A 19,646-nucleotide genomic window follows, 5' to 3' on the forward strand; every position below is an offset into this window, starting at 1 on the left:
TATTCATGTGAATCCGGGGCGGGCAGCTAGTGAACATTAATTAGTGTATTCAAAAAAATTAAAACTCTATCGTCATTCCCATATTGGGATGACTCGACCCGAGTTTCGAACTTGAGAGCGGATGGGATCTATCTATAAGCTAAGAACTTGGCGAACTAATACCATGACAGGGCAATTAAATTAAATAATAACGAGGCAGCTTCCCCGAGACACATAGGCAATACAATGCTGTTTGTAGGACGTAGGGTTAACCTTCCTCCAAAACACGGGTATCGGATTACAAGTTTTTTTTGCGTCAAGAAGATAAAACTAATCATAATAAGTTATTTGGTAGTCCAGCTTTTTGCAACCCCATCTGGGTACCTAACTTTTCATATATAAATCCTTATTGTGGCGCTTGTTTCTATGTGCGATGGTGACCACTTACCATAAGGTGGCCCATTTGCCTGTCCGCCTTCCTATTCTATAAAAAAATATAATAATAAAGGATGTAAACTTGTTATAAAAACATGATGCCTGAGTAAGATAGTAAGGACTTGTAAGATATTAAATATTATCTAGTAATATTAGAATAATTGTTTTTTTTGGATTATTGACAAGCATTAAACCTGTCTACAAGTGACATAAAAAAGCAGAAGTTATTATTGTAAATCATAAACCTATTAATGTTTTCCTCCTAATAAAAAAAATACAAATTTGTGTTTATACGTCTGATGGTATGGCCCTTTTTTTATTGAACAAATAGACTTGATTATTTTAGCATAAATTTCTTTTCATTTTGTGGTTGCAATTTTATTATTCTGTAACAAATTACAGTTTGACGTTATCCTGAAACGAAACTGATTGAATTACTAACTTTAAAATGAGAAATATAAAAAAATGATAAAAACGTAGAGCTGTGAATGTGTGACCGATTATACGACGAAATTACAAGGTTCTGGGATTTGTCCGTGGTGTAAACATGGGCCCATTCAAATATATCTTCAATAAAGTTAGAACGTATTTTGTTTATTTAGAGAAAGTTCGTGGCTTCGATGTCGTGATCGTCTCAGATGTTCCGATGGGATCCGGTGTTTCGAGCAGTGCATCCCTTGAAGTTGCCTTCTTCACGTTTCTGGAAGCGCTTACAGGCACACGGGTTGAGTATGTTAATATAATTTATAAGAAAGTTAGTTAATTGTATGAACACGAGAAGTTAGGATAAATATATAACGCCAAGTTTCCGGCTCTGCAAAGTCAATAAATCCCTCTTGGAGCAAGGTATCCATTTTTATAATAAAATTCCGCAGATATTTTTAATTTTGCCTAGTCACAAATTCAAATTCGTTAAAACACATTAGTTAATAAGGCTAGGTAGGCTAAATATATATAATAACACAAGATCATATTATGGTTGATAAAGAAGCGTAAGGCTAATAATACTTGTTGAATTTTAGGCAGGATTTATTATATATCTATGTATTTAACGAACATAATATATGTCAAATGTTGGAAAAGACTGGCTACTGAAAAGGTGGTAACTTTACTATTATTATAGATCTGTTCTGTTATGAAACAACAATTCAAAAGTGCCTGTAAAAGCTTACTTGAATAAAGTATATTTTGATTTTGAGAAATAAATTAAAAAAAATCTATCGAAATTGACAATCACTTATCAGTTGTGTAGCTCGTTTTTGGGGTGAGACTGATACGTTTCGAATAAACATTCCAAATTTAAATAAGTTTGTCTAGTAATATGTTTTTATCGACAAAAATAAAATAAAAAATAATGATTAATATGTACGTACATATTAGCTGTTAGTCTGTGTAGTATGGTATAGTAGAATAAATAATAAATAACAGGAATATAATTTAAATTTAATTTCGTGATTATTTTCTATCCAGAAAATAATGATGTGATCTTTGAACTGGATTTACGTTTACAAAATAAAATAAAATATCAGTAATTTTGCTCTATTCAAACCTTCTTACTCTTCCTAAGAGAGGGTCTCTTAAGCTTTTTTTACTACGCTGCTCCAATGCGGGTTCTAACAACAAATATCTGTCAGCTGTAATAAAGCTTTAAGTGATATTGGAAAGTCACGGATGCTTCATGTGAGTAAGTTTTTAGTATCGCAATACAAAGGTTGTAATGGGAAATAGGTAATTCAACGTTGGTAGTATAAAAGTCGTACATCAAAATGTTTTTTTTGTTTACCAATTTAGTGCTTTAATAGTATCGGTATACGGTATAAAATATGATGATTTTAAAATATGAGAAAGTAATCAGTTTTTATACGCTCCTGTAGAGTGCAATATGTCAATCAGAATCATAGTGGCAACATTGCTTTTGACTTTTAGTTTCCGAATTATTTGAGTGTGTGATCCGTAGAAAGCATCTCGTAAGAATTTCCTGCTTTGCAGAAAAATACCTAAAAAATGTTTCTCTTTTATTTTTTATGTAATGAAAATGTATTAAGTTACATATTTTTGCTTTCAAACTTGCAGACGTGGGCACGCGTTTTAAGGCTATTTTTTTGCAACTTTGATCTCAATACACTAGGAATAATACCTCAACTCTATCAAAAATCGCTAATAGTAATAGGGCCTTAATTGCATAAATTTTATGTGCATATTATATTTTTATGTTTCTGTTTAACTTTTTAGTAAGTTTTATCTACATATAAATTATATTTATTTGCAGACCAGTCAAGAAGGCAGAGTTATGTCAAAAAGCCGAGCATGAATTTCCAGGAATGCCGTGTGGAATAATGGACCAGTTCATCGTTACAATGGGCAAAAAGGACCACGCTTTGTTGATAGACTGCAGGTGAGTTTAAAGTATTAATAATTACCAGATTTTATGCTAAATTAATACGTTTTTATGTACGTTTTTTTTTTTTAAAGAAAACGTATAACTTGTCTCGGCATATCTCATTAATTTTATAGCCATTTTGTTTATAAAAAATAGATAAATTACCATATTTTTTTAACGTAGTTCATTAGATTCAACTCATATACCCATGGATTCTAATGAGGCCGTCATTCTGGTGGTGAATTCGAACGTGAAACATCAGCTGACGGGCAGCGAGTACCCTCAGCGACGAGCTCAGTGTCAAGAAGCTGCCATGAAATTGAAATTGCCTTCGCTAAGGAGTGCACATGTCGAGGACTTGAAAGGTATGTGTATGTTTATGTTTGGCTCGTCACCTGCGGCTTCGCTCGCGTTTTAGTGGTTGGTCGTCATAAAATATTACCTTTACCTACGTTGGGTACCTTTCTTGAAATTCAGGTTTACTTTATACTTTCATTGAATTCGGTTCAGTGTTATGACTGTGAAAAAGAAACAGACAGACAGAGTTAATTTCGTATTTATGGTATTAGAAGAGATGATAAGATTGTGCATATGTGCGTGTTTAGGTTCATATTATAAACATATAACATAACATAACATTAGCAAATGTCGTAAAAATGTATAATGTCAATTTAGTAGTAATTAATATCCACCGGATCCACCACTAGATCTGGTAGGAGAAGTGTGATAATAAAGCATATTTATATTTGTGTGTCCCCGATACAAGTTGATGAAGCACGTCTAAATGATTTTCACCCAATCCATTTCTATCTTTAACTATAAATTATAGCCAAGTAACAGCCTCTAAATATCCCACTGCTGGGCTAAGGCATCCTCACCCTTTGCAAAGAAGGTATGGAGCTTGTTCCACCACGCAGCTCCACTAAAGGTTGGTGCATACACGTGTGGCTGTATTTAATTGATATTTGATACATGCAGATTTCGTCAATCGTTTTCCTTTACCGCCGAGCACGAAATGAATTTTAAATAAAAATTAAACACATAAAACTCAGTCGTGCTTGCCTCAGTCTGGTTTGAACCCGCGATCATCGATTAAGATGCACGCGTTCTAATCCCTCGACCATCTCGGCTAATCTTTCGGCCATCTTTAATTATGCATGAATCAAATTACTCGAATGTTGACATAGATCCATGTCAACTCCGCAAATGAATGATCAATGAGCTGTCAGGAGAACGGAAATAGTCAAACAAAAAGGGTACTAATTGAAATCAATACCGTTTAAGATATATAATATTTATATACAATAAATTGTGTGTAATCTTGTAGTTGATTAGACTGCGTTTATTTAGTTGTATGTTTATATATTTGTTCTTAATATCGGTTTATAGCACACACACAAATACTGTGTCCGTAAGTCAAGCGTGTATTACTCTGCGAGCGTGAATCGATCGTGCAGTTTGTCGGCGCTTCAATTATAAACTGTTTACGTCTATAATTTCTGTAACCTCTAAGGATTCGATATCATATTAGTAAGAGGCTTAAATTGAATAATATATACATTGTTTATCAGATGAGACGTCAGATTCGATCTTGCAGTTTCCTGCAACTGCATCAAAGTTCAGGATTACTTTCAAATTAATACAGTCGTTAAATATGAAGACTTATTGGATTAAATTTAATGAAAATGTTGAGACTGGCTATCATGAAAAAAAAAACAATTTAAAAATAGAATGCGAAGAAAATGTAAAATCATAGCCGAGAAAATAAAATTTATATACATATTTTATATTTATATATTTTAAGTTTGAAAATAATTCTTTTTGATGAGCACAACGCTATATAAGAGAGGTTTTAGAATCCCCCACGCAGCTGCACAACTTCGACAATATTGCGAAGAGGTTGGGATACGTATCATCATACTCAATAAGAGTTCTTATTGATAAAAAATTTAAACACAAACCTTTGTATAATATAAGTTTTAAAAAAAAAAGAAAGTTTATATTTTCAAAAACACGAGCTATAAAACGTACTGTTTTAAAGCAATACGATCTGACAGCTCAAATCTACGGCTGTTATGTTAGTCTACGAATAAATCCCCTTACTCCACGTTCTAGTTTATAGCCGGTATTACGCATGATGTAACTTGAATAGATGAAATTTGTAGCTTGGATGAAATTCTATTTTAAATCATTGCTAGTTTTTTGGCAGTACTCATATTATAATAGGAGTTATGTTCGCATTCGAATTGAATAAAAAAGATAGAATAATTATAGAAAAATTAAAAAAAAAATTAAAAAGCCAAAATCAAAATCAAAGTATACTTTATTTAAGTAGGCTTTTACAAGCACTTTTGAATCGTTATTTTACGAAATATATTAAATGAAGACCACCGGTTCGGAGTGTAGATTCGACCAAGAATAACCTTCGAGAACCTCAGTAGTTACTCTTCTTCAACATGAAAAAGTGATGTTAATGTTGTTATCTATGATATTTTTTATATATAAAGTACAAATTACAATATAATTTTTTGTACTGTTACGTTGTTACGTATGCCTTACATACTTTCTGGGATATTGTAGTGCATCCCTGTTTACTTTCTAAGTTTGAGCTTATTGGACTTTTGAACGAGGAACAGAAACTCCTGATTACTGTGGAAAAATGAAAGTTGACAAAGCCATTAAACAAAAAAAAAACTAACAAACGAATATAACTAAATTACATTATAAAAAAATTATTTCGGTTAAAATAAACATTTCAATGAAGGATAAATCGAAAAGAGCTGAAAATGTCACGGTTATAGTATTAAAAATGAAACATCAAATATGCTCACCGATTCGACGTCCGCTAAAACAATATTCAAGGTCAAAGGTCAAAAGTAACGTTTTTTTGCTTTACTCTCGTAAGCGGCGAGTGTTATCGTAAAAATAGGTTCGACAACAATTGATGTCGATCATGCAATTATCTACACTGACGGACCCATCTGCATCAATGTTCAAGACGTTTTTAAAATAAACATTTTAAACAAGTATTTGAAATTTTTATACAAATATAAAATTTTCATGTTTACTGAAACGAGGAAATAATTTCATAGAGAAATAAGAGCAATAAATTGGTCAACACGATGGGTGGTTGCGCGATTAAGGTTGGTTTATGAGAACCTTTCTCTACAAATATTCGGTATACAATAAAAACCGTTGATTGGTTTAATTTAAAATTCTAAAAAGATGTTATGTCCCTTGTGCCTGTAGTTACACTGGCTCACTAACTATTCAAATCGAAATCCAACAAGACTAGCCATTTGGCAGTAGCATATATGATGATCAGTAGGTACATACAATTATAAAATTTTATTACCCGTGTTCACATTATTGGCCACTGTTAGCACAGAGTGAGAAAAAGTCTATTGACATATATTATTTTAATATTTCTGACTCTTGAGCTTTCAGTGTGCGGATTATGAGTTATGCCGAGATGTTGACTGTTTGTTCCGAATTTTTTTTTTTTTAAATTGGTTACCTGGCTTCAGAATCTTCTTAAGCGTCTTAGTATCCCTTTTGTACTAATTAAACCAATTTTCAGCTCAATGCGAATTATTGTAAGTTTTTCACTATTTTGACCGGATCTTTTTACCTGCATACCGAATATTTGATTTGTATCACTTAATGTCTTTATTATGTTTTAATCACGACCTCGTGGAACGGCCGTTTAAAATATCAACCAAGCGTATAATCATTTTTTCCTTTAGATTATTACGTAATAAATAATAAACAGGAAGGGGTTGGCCTTATCGTTGGCCTTTAGGTGGGAGAGGCGGTCAAAAGCCCGTAAAAATAGTCTTATGTAATAAATGAATAGCCACTTGTGAAAAATAAAAATAAAATGAAATAACTTGAACAGAAACGTGATTCTTTTTTTTTATGGTAATGACGTCTGTGTCGTCGCAGGTAATATGCGCTACGTACCGACGCCAAATGTAGGACCTTAATGTATTTTTGTCTCTGTGCCTTAATGTGGCGTATTAATAATTGACATGCAACTTGACTTCGCTTTCAGGAAGTGAATGCATTATTTAATGCCGATTTTTATATTTTACAAGCCTTTTAAAATGCGAGGAATGAGCGTTTCAATAATATTCTCCCAATTTATCTATACATATAATAAAATTGGAGTGTCTGTTTCTAATATTAAATTAACCGCAAAATTCATATTCAGTGAAAAGCGGTTATGTTTTTCAATTTCTGTCAATGTGTCTGTTTGTTCCGGCAAATCTCTGGAACAGCTCGACCGATTTTGACGGGACTTTCACTGGCTGAGCTGATGTAATAAGGAGTAACTTAGGCTACAGTAATAACTAGTTTAGTCCCTACTTATCAAATATTCCACTGCCAAACACAGACTTAGTATTGTTGTTTTCCATATTAAAGTGAGTGAGCCCGTATAACTATAGGTACACGGGACATATATATCTCAGTTTCTAAGGAGCGTGGTTCATTGACGACCTGTGTAATCTGTGTTCTCAATTCAAGTTTATTTTTTTATGTTTGTCACCTCAAAATTTCGTAACTTATAAACCGATTCGGAAAATTCCTTTTTTTGTTTGATCCGATTTTAAATTGAAAATGAATACCACCCCTAAGGTAGGAAGGTAAGGAAAAATTACGTGATGATTTTATTTATGGGCTCGATTTTTTTATGTATCGTTATCTTAGAGTATTATTTGAAGTCTGAAAATTGTATTTATATGTGTGGCATAATATTTCCTTCCTTTTATGAACGTCGATAAAATACGTCAAATAATAATAAATAATAATAATGCTTTAATTTTTTATATATTAATCTTCAATTTAATATATAAAATAATAATTTAATATATAATATAATTCAATTTAATATAATCTTTAGGAGATTCCTTTATCCATACAACTGGCTAGAACATATAAAATAAGAAAAAAAAAGCGCGCGAAACCTATTTAAACCGTCATTCATATTGGCGCTACTTGTACTTATAATTTGTTAAAAGTGTTATTTGTGTTTTATTTGGATTTGTAAGCTCAACTGAATAAGTAGTTTACTTCAGTATGTATGATTTGGTGATTTATTTATGTTAAGATAAATTCTAAGTTAGAACTATTTTTGACTTGTTAGTAAATTGGTTAAAGTAATTTATATTCTTGTTTTTTTTTATCTATTTCACTTCTGTACGCTAAATAAATATATGTATTTATTTATTAATGAAAAACATGTATCTGACATTTATGTTTTAGTTGTTCTGGTAGTTAATTTTACTTCGTATTATTGTTAGGAATGTATCATATTAGTAAAAAGTAGCAAAATTGTCTATGTCACGGGGATATGTTAAACGATACGCGCCTGTGGCGGAGGACACTGTAGTAATAATTAGTATAGTCAATAAACAGTTAAATAACACTCACTAAATCAATAGAGATAATTATAAGAGTATCTATCATTTCATTTTAGATTTAAAGAGTCTACATATATTTATACTTAGTATAAAAGATAGCATTTTTATAAGGCTTTGAGTATTGCTAAATTTAAAAAATACGGTGAACAAGTAAATTAAAAGAGAAAGTGATACAGGCATGGCATGGTACAGGTGGTAGATTTTTGACAATCAATAAGCAAGTGCAAACACTTCTATATTGAATAAAGATTTTTGACTTTGACTTTGACTTTGCATGCTTTGTGATTTTCGGATTTCATCTTAATCCCAAACATGTGCAACCTGGAATCTCTGGAAATTCAGTTCCGTTTACGTTGTCTGCCTCGTGTGTCAATAGGGTTGCCACAATGTAAAAATAACATAACATTTAAATTCGGAAACAAAAGTATAAATTATTTAAATTTGGTTTCATATAACTTTTGGGTGATTTTTTAACTGTATTTTATTCCGTTTTTCCTAGAACTTATTCATATTAACTATTATATATTCTGAAAAATAAATTTATTATTTGCATGTTCAGGTTAAATTTGTTTTATTCAAAAAATATGATTCTAAATTATTTTATGAATAAAATTATAAAAATGTTAGCACAACTAGTGTTACTATCTTAAAAAAATAAACAAAATAACATTTGAATATTATCAATGGAATGGATTCCAGTCAAAAAATTTTGGAATGAAGTTTAGCAAGGTGAAATGTTGTTCAGCTTTGACATAGTGATGATGACGCAAACAATGAAAAAGTCTTCAGAATTAACTCCTTTTATTTTTTCTTAAAGATTACTAAGGTAAATAAAAAATCAAAACATTTAAGGCAAAATTGTATCAAAATATGGACGACAGACTGCCGTAAATCAAAGTAAAAGTACAGTGTTACTTTAATAAACGGTCTGCTACACGTAACGGACAAAGTGTTTAAAAGGGTCATTAGAATTGCCCAGAATGTAACCAAATCGTATACGAACGAAATTGTATGTCAAAATTAAGCAAAGATGTTTTTTATTTCATATTTATAGCTTGTATATGTCATATAGCATATATTTTAAATAACTTAACTCCTTTCAAACTATGTTAAAAAAAATACTTATAATATTTCAATACATAGAATGGTCGTATCTAGGTTAGACTTAGGTTGCTTTTAAACATTCTTAATCCACTATTGTTCTATATATTTGAATAGGGAATATTACAGTTTAACATATAGTATAATGGTTTATATGTGTAATTCATACCTATTATAGCGGTATAGTAGAAAGCTGAGAATTTAAAAAATTCCTAGTCGAAAAAAATAATATTTCGTTTTATGTTTATTCTTCAATTTAAAACTTGTGTGTTTATACCCTTATTGTATTCTTGTGTAGCCTAAAAAAAGCCTAGCTCGGTAGTTTAAAAATAAATCACAAAATTTATTTTCTCCATTAATTTCTCTACACGGTTTTAAGTAAACTTTTAAATTCGTCGATGAAACAGAATATACGTTTTCATAACGTACCTTTGAAATTAGGCAATTTGCCTTGCCTTATATTACGAGCAATTATTTTTAAATTGGGCTTCGCATTTTCCTATCAATTACGTTCTTTAACTTTCACTTTATGAATAAAAATTGAAATTCTTCGTTACAACTTACGTGTAAGATAACGGAGCTTTTTTCATTTGCTCGAATGATATTTTGCCAGTGATTTTTACAATCCAGATTGGGTTACGTTGGTATCAGATATTATATTATTACGAATCATACTATAGCTGAATTGGAAGTGGGCTGGTCATGTCGCCAGGCGCCTTGATTGTTAATGGACACACGCTAGCCACTAGCCGACACGTGCTACAGTGGAGAGCACGCTTAGGACTGTAATGTAAAACGCTCCGTGGTGAGGTCGACGGACAATTTAAAAAATATAGCACGGGGTGGATGTGGACTGCTCAAGATTGGTTGGCGTTCTATGGGGGAGGCTTTCATACAGCAGTGTAGCAAAAAGCTGAAAAGAAACATACAATAATGAAGGAGTTTATTTTTGAAGGAATTTACGAAAACGATTATTGATGTGATTTGATCATTCATGTTGTTGTTAGTCTATAGTTTTAGTATTGACATAATATATTATATGGTATGTTTAACATCTTTGAGAATTATTTATACTGGACTTTGGTCACTTGAGTAGTTAATAAAGTTATTATTTTTTTAAGATAAATGACATTCTTTATGGTAACCTTATGAGACGTGCTTACACATACAAAGGATCGAATGTACCGTAACCAACATTTTGAGAAATAGATTGACCTATTCTTAAGATTGGTTTGCATCAAAAAATCACTCAAGTATAGTTTTGTATGTACAGAGTTTTATCTTAAAATTATATATTAATAGGCTACCTTTAAATTTATTACTAATTTAGTTTAAGAATAATTAATTGGGCAGTATGTCTATCGTAACCCGACGCATGATTACATGCGTTATTAATAAAAAATTACTAGACACTGTTATAAATAATAAAGAATAAATATGAATTACTTAAATTACCGGATTTGTCATTATTGATAACACCGGGGCATTAAAATCACGTTATTAATAACTTTGTCCATAAAAATAGTGAAGGCCGGACATAAAAGTAACTTTGCACTTTTATCTTTGATTTCCCAGTGTCAGCAATAATTTTGATGTAACAAGTAATATTATAAAAAAATAGAATTTTCTGCTAATTATGACAATAATTTTACTTAAAACGAGAAGTACAATTACACCCTTTTCTCGTCTGTAGTCTTAATTTAAAGCGGGTCAAATTGCGAATACCAGCTATTTACTAAAATATTATTACTATTATCACAAGAAACTTTGAATCGTGCTGTACCTTCAAGTATAATTTTGTGATGAATATTGGTTAAGTCGTTTTTTTTATAATTCGCCACCTGCTGGTAAGTGGCTGGCACCGCTTATTTTATTTACAACAGGTGATCGTTTCATTTCCAATATTGCAATATGTAAAATGTATTAGTTTTGTTATATCCTCACACACACATAAACATTTTTTAACGATTCTTTTGAACTTTTTGTAGGATCCTGTTGATGTCGATAAAGATTTTCTATTTTTCTCGTAAATAATTAGATTTAATCTTGTATTTGTATTTTATTGTGGGGGAATGTCTATTGGGCAGTGGTAGCTACTTACCATCAGTGGCCTACTTTTTTAAATAAAAAAAATATATAATTTTGTAATAATAACAACAGGATACCTAAGTTTGTTAATTTTGAAATATTATCTTTTATTATGATCGGGATTATTGACGAGATCGAAATTAGTTTTATTAAATATTATAGTGACTTTTTTAGTATTGGCAGAAAACATCGATAGTTTATTATATATTGTATGTATTTTAAATGGATTACTGTAATTGGGTACGACGGATATGCATCAAAAGTTTATTAACACCATGGAAAAAAATTTAAAAGAGTATCAGAGAATACTTAATTTGTTATACAGGATCCGCTTATAGGATTTTCGGGACCCTTATAAATAATCATAAGTCTATAAATATATCTAGTACAGTCCCTTTTATAAAAATATCAATATGGTAAATTTTATTCGTCTAATTGCCTCCACTGGTAAAAGGAGGACTGGTTCCTTTTTTGCTCAGAGGATCGGAATTGAGATTCAACGGGGAAATGCTGCCATCTCGCCATCATTCCACGAGGTCATGATTTGTACTGTAACTATTTTTTTTTTTTAGCATTAGCAGCCCGTAAATGTCCCACTGCTGGGATAAAGGCCTCCTCTCCCTTTGAGGAGAAGGTTTGGAGCATATTCCACCACGCTGCTCCAATGCGGGTTGGCGGAATACACATGTGGCAGAATTTCGTTGAAATTAGACACATGCAGGTTTCCTCACGATGTTTTCCTTCACCGCCGAGCACGAGATGAATTATAAACACAAATTAAGCACATGAAAATTCAGTGGTGCCTGCCTGGGTTTGAACTCGAAATCATCGGTTAAGATGCACGCGTTCTAACCACTGGGCCATCTCGGCTCTTTAATTGAATATAATCTGATGAATACTATAGTCGGATGTAACTCTGTAATGTTTATCCATTAATCTACAGAGAAGCGGCGTGGTGAAATAAGGTTCAAGTTTCATCTTAGGAGGAGAGTATGTCTCCCAACAGTGGGACATTTGCGAGTTGTTACTTTTTATAAACATTTTGAACCCGAAATCATCGGTTAAGATGCACGCGTTCTAACCACTGGGCCATCTCGGCTTGTTTTTTTTTTTTTATCTGTATATAATTAAGGCATTCGCGTATATAATTATGATCTAAATAAAATAAAAAATATAGTAGAATTTCTTACAGTCCGGCTTTACTGTAAAATTACATGTGCTACTACACTCTTGGACGCTTAGTGACTGATTACTGAACCCCAAAATTATATAACATTAATTCATTCGTTCCTTTATATCTCAATCTCTTATAGAATGTATATTATAAAATTGTAAATATAATTTCTCCGTTTTCCCTCTTTCCTCGTTTCAAATATGCAATAATACGATTTCACGTTTTCCTCGTGCGTGCAAATGTACAACTTGTTTATTTATATTTTGCTTCACTTTGATGGATATGAAAATCGGCTGAAAATCAAAAGATTATTTATTCAAGAAGGCTTATAAAAACACCTTTTGCTTATCATTATGTTATCGAATTAAGTGTAAAGACTCTACTCTAACACCAATGAAGTACAATGAAAAGTATATAAATCCTCTCTATAAATCATAAAAAACTACGTTATTTATCGTTAATATAAATTTGTAAGCAGTTTAATTTATCGTTAATATAAATTTTTAAAATAATTTTGACTTAAACAAAGTATACTTTATTCAAGTAGGCTTTTACAAGCACTTTTGAATCGTCATTTAACAAACTATATTAAGTGAAGCTACCACTAGTATTATATATGTATTTTATGAGAAGGGACGTATATTGCGATAAGGGACGTGTATTCAAATTTGCGATTTGAAATAAAATATTATTATAACACAAAATCCTGCTGAGATATTCAGAAGTAGGTTGCACTCGTGTAAAGAATGCAAATTACTCTCTAAAATATTACTCGAGCTGTGACAGAGTTCACGTGGACTTTGGGTTACAATGATATAGTTATAATGTTTTATATCCCCCGGGAATCTCTTTCGTTTTTGTGTTATACAGGTCAAATCCATTTTACAAAGTAGGTTTGCAGTATAATTGGACATTGCTTTCTTGAGGTTTTAGCATTAGTATGAAATATTCGAAAATCATTTATTTTTAAGGGAGTTTGGCTTTGTTGTGACGAGAAAATTATGAATATTTTGTTATAATATATGTAGACGGGCGAGCAAATGGGCCTGATGCTAAGTGGGCATCACCGCTCATAAATACTGGCGCTGTAAAAAATATTAACCATTTTTTCCATAGCCAATGTGCCACCAACCTTGAGAACTAATATGTTATGTCTCCTGTCGTTTCACTGGCTCATTCACCCTTTAAACCGGAAAACAACAATCTTGAGTCTATCACTATTGTATCTGTTTGTCCGTCACACAAGCCCATCACCAAGTAAAGTAATTTTTTTTTAGTATTCAATACAAACATTTTTTTATTTTTTATTTCCGAATAAATATATTTATTGTATCGTTATGTAAGGTAGCAATGTGTAACATAATTTTGATTTTGTATATTTCCCATAAAAGATGGGAATACATTTTAATATTACTTAGAAGTATTTTGTAGATGCAGCTAGTCATGCTTGTGTGATTTGTTTGTGAAACCAAAACACAAAAGTCTGTGCGACACTCTCATTGGGTAGGATGTGCTAAGTAATTAGACAAGTTTTAAGAAATTAATGTTTATAGGAACCTTTGATATTATTATTTTCCTACAACAACAATACAGTTAAAAGTATATGTATATATTCTACTAATATATTATTTAAATGATAATCATAAACGAAATTCCTAATACACTAAGCTTATTATAAAACGATTCGATTAAGTAGCCTAATTAATTATAAATTTAAAACGTATTAAAATGTGTTCATATATGAACACATTTTAATATTATATAAAATGTCGATACAAGATTATTCGAACCTTAAATTCAGTTCAGGGCAGAGCGCACAATAGTCTGCTCATCTCTTACAAGCTGAAGACCCGCAAGAGTCTGCTCTATCATCCATTCTGTAGTCATTTTATGCTTTGGATATTCCAAAATTAAAAGTGCAGAAGTATTTTTACTATATATTGAAATGTATATGAACATTTAAAAATAATTCGTGTTTAAGGCTGCGTAATAAATGAATTAAAAAATAAATGATTAAAATTACAGACTACTGGGATCAATAACCTTGTATAACATGAGCTGTTTAACTAAGTAATCCAATAGCAAAATAAGATCTACGATCGAGTTGCTTTTGCTATATATACTATGTATTAAATAACAGACACAATAAAATATCATTAATATTTACACACATGTTCATCCGGGACAACCTATCAGTACCAAATAAATAAGATTAGTTCTATGCATCTGGATTCCAATAGTAAAGTTGTATTAATGAATGGTGACAGTTTGTCGCTGAGCAAAAAAAAATGATTAATGTTGTCGCTACGATTTTTGAAGCGGGTAACATTATAAAAAAAGAAAATATTGGCGGGAAAGTTAAGCGTTTTTTCTGAATTCGCTGGAACCGGGAAAAAAGTCATATATATATTTAAGGTTAACAGAGGGCACCTATTTACCTATTAATAAATCCATACGACAAATTGGCTTACAATATTAATAATTATTTTATATGTAATGCTGCCGTAGATCATATGTATGACAAAAATAGTAATTTAATTTATACTAACACTTAAAAGATTAAACTAGATAAAATGACGAAAATTATGCGCTCTTACTTAAATATTTTACATCAAAATATACAGGGAATAAAAAAAAACATAAAGATTCTGAAATAGAATGATTTTCTGAGTGTTAAAAAATTCATGTATTTTGTTTTACAGATTAATCCAGTCCGGATTCAAAGTTTTGACATATTTAATATCCCAAACTTTAAACTGTCAAGTACATTCCTAAGAGGGAAAACTATTCGTGGCGGCTCATTGATATTAGTGCGGAATGATATAGATTGTAAAGGACGAAAATATGTAGTGTAACATTATAAAAAAAAGAAAATATTGGCTCTCTCTATCGATCTTGTTTAAGTCGTTTAATTTAACGCACGGAGTTAATGAACCGACTCGAATCACCAACGATACTTCTACGAGTATTGACAATGTGTTTTATAACTGTGAAATATATGAAGTATCAATTTTATAAATACACTTCTGACCACTGTGCTCGACAATTTTCCTTGGAACTTAAATAAATTATTCATTCAAAATAAATACTATACAGGGCAAAAACGGGTAATAAATTAAATTGTTTTAAAGATATTGTGGCTTGTAAATTTTCTAATTTTGATCTACCAACGCAAGATCAAAATGAAACGAAGCTTTTCTGATATACGTCAATCAATGTTTCAAAACTTTTAAAACAGTATGCATTTATGCCAAGTTTTTATATACATAGAACAAAGTCTTGAATTCCGATGATAGAATTAGGGCTACATGGAATATTATTGGTAGTGTTTGTCGAATACCTAAAAAGGAAATAGTACCAATCAAATTGAACACAGATACACATTTAGAACACAAATTCTGATTTAGAAGTTGCAAATTTATTTGAAATATTTTTTGATAATATACTTAATAAAATAACATTTTATTTAATCTAAATTAGATGCAGCTAGATTATTAAATAATAATGATTCCGAATGCGTTATTGATTTTTTATTTGAAACAGTCTCTGCAATAGATATCATAAAAGTATTTAAAACCCGTAATATTAAAAAAAACTAACGACATGAGGGGCATTTCGGTAAAATTTATTAATAACATCATATACGATATTGCTCCGTATTATATAGCAGGCCTATTTCTATACTCCCACTTTTAAGTCAAATATTTGAAATAAATATTTTAAATAAACTTCTCGTCTATTTCGGTATAAGTATTATTTTTAATAGTGAACAATTCGGTTTTACAATAGATCGCTCGACAACTAATGCGGGAATAGCACTTCTCAAATACATTTACGATGCATGGGAAAAATCACAGAAAGCTATTGAGTATTCTGTGATTTGTCTAAAGCATTTGATTGTGTAGAACACGAGACGCTTCTTTATAAACTCAAAGACTACGATATTAAAGGTAAAGCTCTTGATCTCTCTGCTTCACACTTAAGTCGAAGAGTCCAACAAGTTTTGATATTGATACCGCTCGTCTGGTATATTTTGGTTATTTTCACAGAATTATGTCATATGGTATATTACTGTAACGCTGCAGATATTGAATCTGTTTTTATTTTACAAAAGAGAGCAGGCCGATCTATTTATAATCTTGGAGCTATAGACTCCCTTCGGGATGTTATTGACAAAGTAGGAATACTCAAATAAATGTTGCGTCGCATATTTACAATAATATTATGTATATTCAAAGTAACATTGATCACTTTGATGGAATCATTGTATGTGGACGAGACGTAAAGATATGCTTATAACGCCAAGTTTCCGTCAAGTCAATAAATTCTTCTTGGTACAAGGTATCCGTTTCTATAATAAAATTCCGCATATATTTTTAAATTTGCCCATTCATAAATTCAAATCATTTGTAAAAAACGCATTGGTAAAGAAGGGATATTGTTAAATGCAAGATTATATAAATGATAAAAAAGCGTGGAGTTAATACTTGTTGACTTACAGGCAGGATGTATTACATACATATAAGTATAATTGTACTTTTTTATTTCTGGAAATAATAATAACATATTTATTAAAAGAATTGATAACATTAAGTGCTTAAATATGAATTAATATGAATTAAAAATAGTTACTGTATAAATCTTGAATGGAAAATTCAATGGAAATCGCGTGGAATGGTACTTAACTTATTATAATTGTACTTAAATAACATGACTATGTATTTTTAAATGTTGAAAAAGAGTAACTACTGAGTTTCTTGCCGGTTCTTCTCGGTAGAATCTGCACTCCGAACCGGTGGTAGCTTCACTTACACTCATATCGTTTGTTATATCACGATTCAAAAGTGCTTCTAAAAGCCTACTCAAATAAAGTATATTTTGGTTTGATTAAATACCAATGAAATAATTGTTATTAAAAATCCCGTGTGAATTAAAACAATAACAAAAAAAAAGATTAAATAATCTATATATATAAAAGCGAAATATCACTGGCTGATTAATCACGAAATCTCAGAAACTATAATATAACACCTACAAACTTGAAATTTGGGAGGTCGATTTTTTCCATATAGGGTGTAGACATTCGCTATGAACGGATTTTACAAAACTCCACCCCTATGGGGGTAAAACGGTGATCGGAAATTTGTGTTTTATAAATTTCGCGCGGGTAAAGCCGCAGGTTCAGTTAGTGCTATATAAAATAGAAAGATAAAGAGGGGGAAAGGTGGGATATAACACTTTCCTTACGTCACGATTTCTGCCAGTTCACTCTAATGTAAGCCACATCAAAAACTTCGTTTCAACTTCACATACCTTGTGTTATTAACAAACTTGACCGGTTTCTTTATCCTTAGTAGATTCTAGCTGATGTTATGAAAGGGAAATAAATGGTCGCTTAGACATAAGCTTACGAGGAACAAAAGCATACGCACGTCCTATACTATTGTACGCTGGCGTAGTATTCGCCCACTTCAAGCTCTTAGTACGTGGCTAGACCTGAAGGCACAAATTTCTACTAAGCGATATGAAGTAGTAGATTTCCACGTATTGTATATATAAATTCTCGGCTTTCAAGAGAGACCTAAGAGGAATTCTGTAGAGTACAAATTCGAGTCAACTATCAAGATATTTCGGGAAAGCGTTACTACATTCCAAGTAATTTAATCGCCTTTAATATCTATACTATATATAAATGTGAACGTAACTCTGTTTGTCTGTTTGACTTTGTGTGTTACGGTCTTATTATTTAAATCACTCAAACTTCACAACACTTAATTTTCACTAATACACTTTACTTTTCGACGTTAGGATTTAAATTATAATTAAAAACACTCACTACTTTTATGATAAAGGTTTTGCACACTTTTCTTGTTCGTATCTAGCCAAATGAATTTACCCGACTTTAATTATAATTTCTAGTCAAAATAAAAACCATATTATTAACCAAGCATTAGCAGCCCGTAAATGTCCCACTGCTGGGATAAGGCCTCTTCTCCCTTTGAGGAGAAGGTTTGGAGCATATTCCACCACGCTGCTCCAATGCGGGTTGGCGGAAATATTAACCAAAAAAATGTTTATATCTAAACGGAAACAATCAATTGGAACAAAATTATTTGTAGGATATAGTCTGTGATTTATTAAAATATTATATATTTCCGTTTTATTAAACAATGTATCAAAATTTAAATATCTAAAGTCGGTAACATGTGTTGCTCTTTCATGGTCAAACCAATGATCCGAACTTGTTGATATTTGATATGAAGCATGCTTGAACTCCAAGGAAGAATATTAGTTTTTTTATGCTTATCACTTGACGACCAACTCATTAAAGCTGCGGGCGACAGCTGTTATAAAATAACAAATTACCGTCTATTTTATGTAATACAAGAAAAAAAACCACCAGACATATTGACTGTGTATATTAACTTAACTTGGGAATTGGTATCGCTTCGCTGATAGACTTGTATAGTATCAAATGAATAGTACATTTTAATTAATGGTTTCAATATGAATCAATCGTCTTTTTTATTATTTCAGAACTCAAGTGGTTAAACTGTGATGAGCTTGTATGTAAGCGAGCGACACATGTTGTGGAAGAGATCGCTCGTACGGTGGAAGTGGCTGAGCTGTTGCCACAAAAGGAATTTAGTGAGGTAACTAAACATAAGCCAGCCCCTCTCGATACGCGATCTCATTTCTAGGCTTTTTATATCTACAACTACCGAGTGTATTTTTTTTTTCTTCTTTCTTTTGTTACCTATCATTAATTTATTAATTGGTTCTTATCTTTTGTAAGCACTGGTAATAGTGTTTTAGCAGAAAAACGAGTAATTTTCAAAGATATAATTGTTACCTATATAAAATAAGTAAAATTAAAGTTTGTTTCTTAATATCGGATTTTTTTTTTAGCTTTGCCATATACATGATAAGAAAGTAGTATACTTCTAAAATGATTTTCAATAACAATTAATAATAATCTTAGCTGCCAAAGGTTGGTGCCGCATTGGTGTGAATGATTATTATTGGAGCGGTGACCACTTACCATCATGTGGTCCATTAGCTCTTT

General features: G+C 31.2%; 1 protein-coding gene across 2 annotated transcripts in view; it reads left to right on the forward strand.

Moving 5' to 3' along the window:
• Positions 1-19,646, forward strand: part of LOC125065666 (galactokinase-like) — a 32,332-nt gene that overhangs the window by 7,823 nt on the left and 4,863 nt on the right. For both annotated transcript variants that reach the window (XM_047673427.1, XM_047673426.1), the window contains exons 4-7: positions 1,017-1,143; positions 2,684-2,809; positions 2,978-3,159; positions 19,118-19,233. In XM_047673427.1, the coding sequence (XP_047529383.1) occupies positions 1,017-1,143; positions 2,684-2,809; positions 2,978-3,159; positions 19,118-19,233 (551 nt within the window). The remainder of the gene's footprint in view (positions 1-1,016; positions 1,144-2,683; positions 2,810-2,977; positions 3,160-19,117; positions 19,234-19,646) is intronic.

The sequence above is a fragment of the Vanessa atalanta genome, chromosome 8 (genome assembly GCF_905147765.1).
Source record: "Vanessa atalanta chromosome 8, ilVanAtal1.2, whole genome shotgun sequence".
Classification (NCBI taxonomy): domain Eukaryota; kingdom Metazoa; phylum Arthropoda; class Insecta; order Lepidoptera; family Nymphalidae; genus Vanessa; species Vanessa atalanta.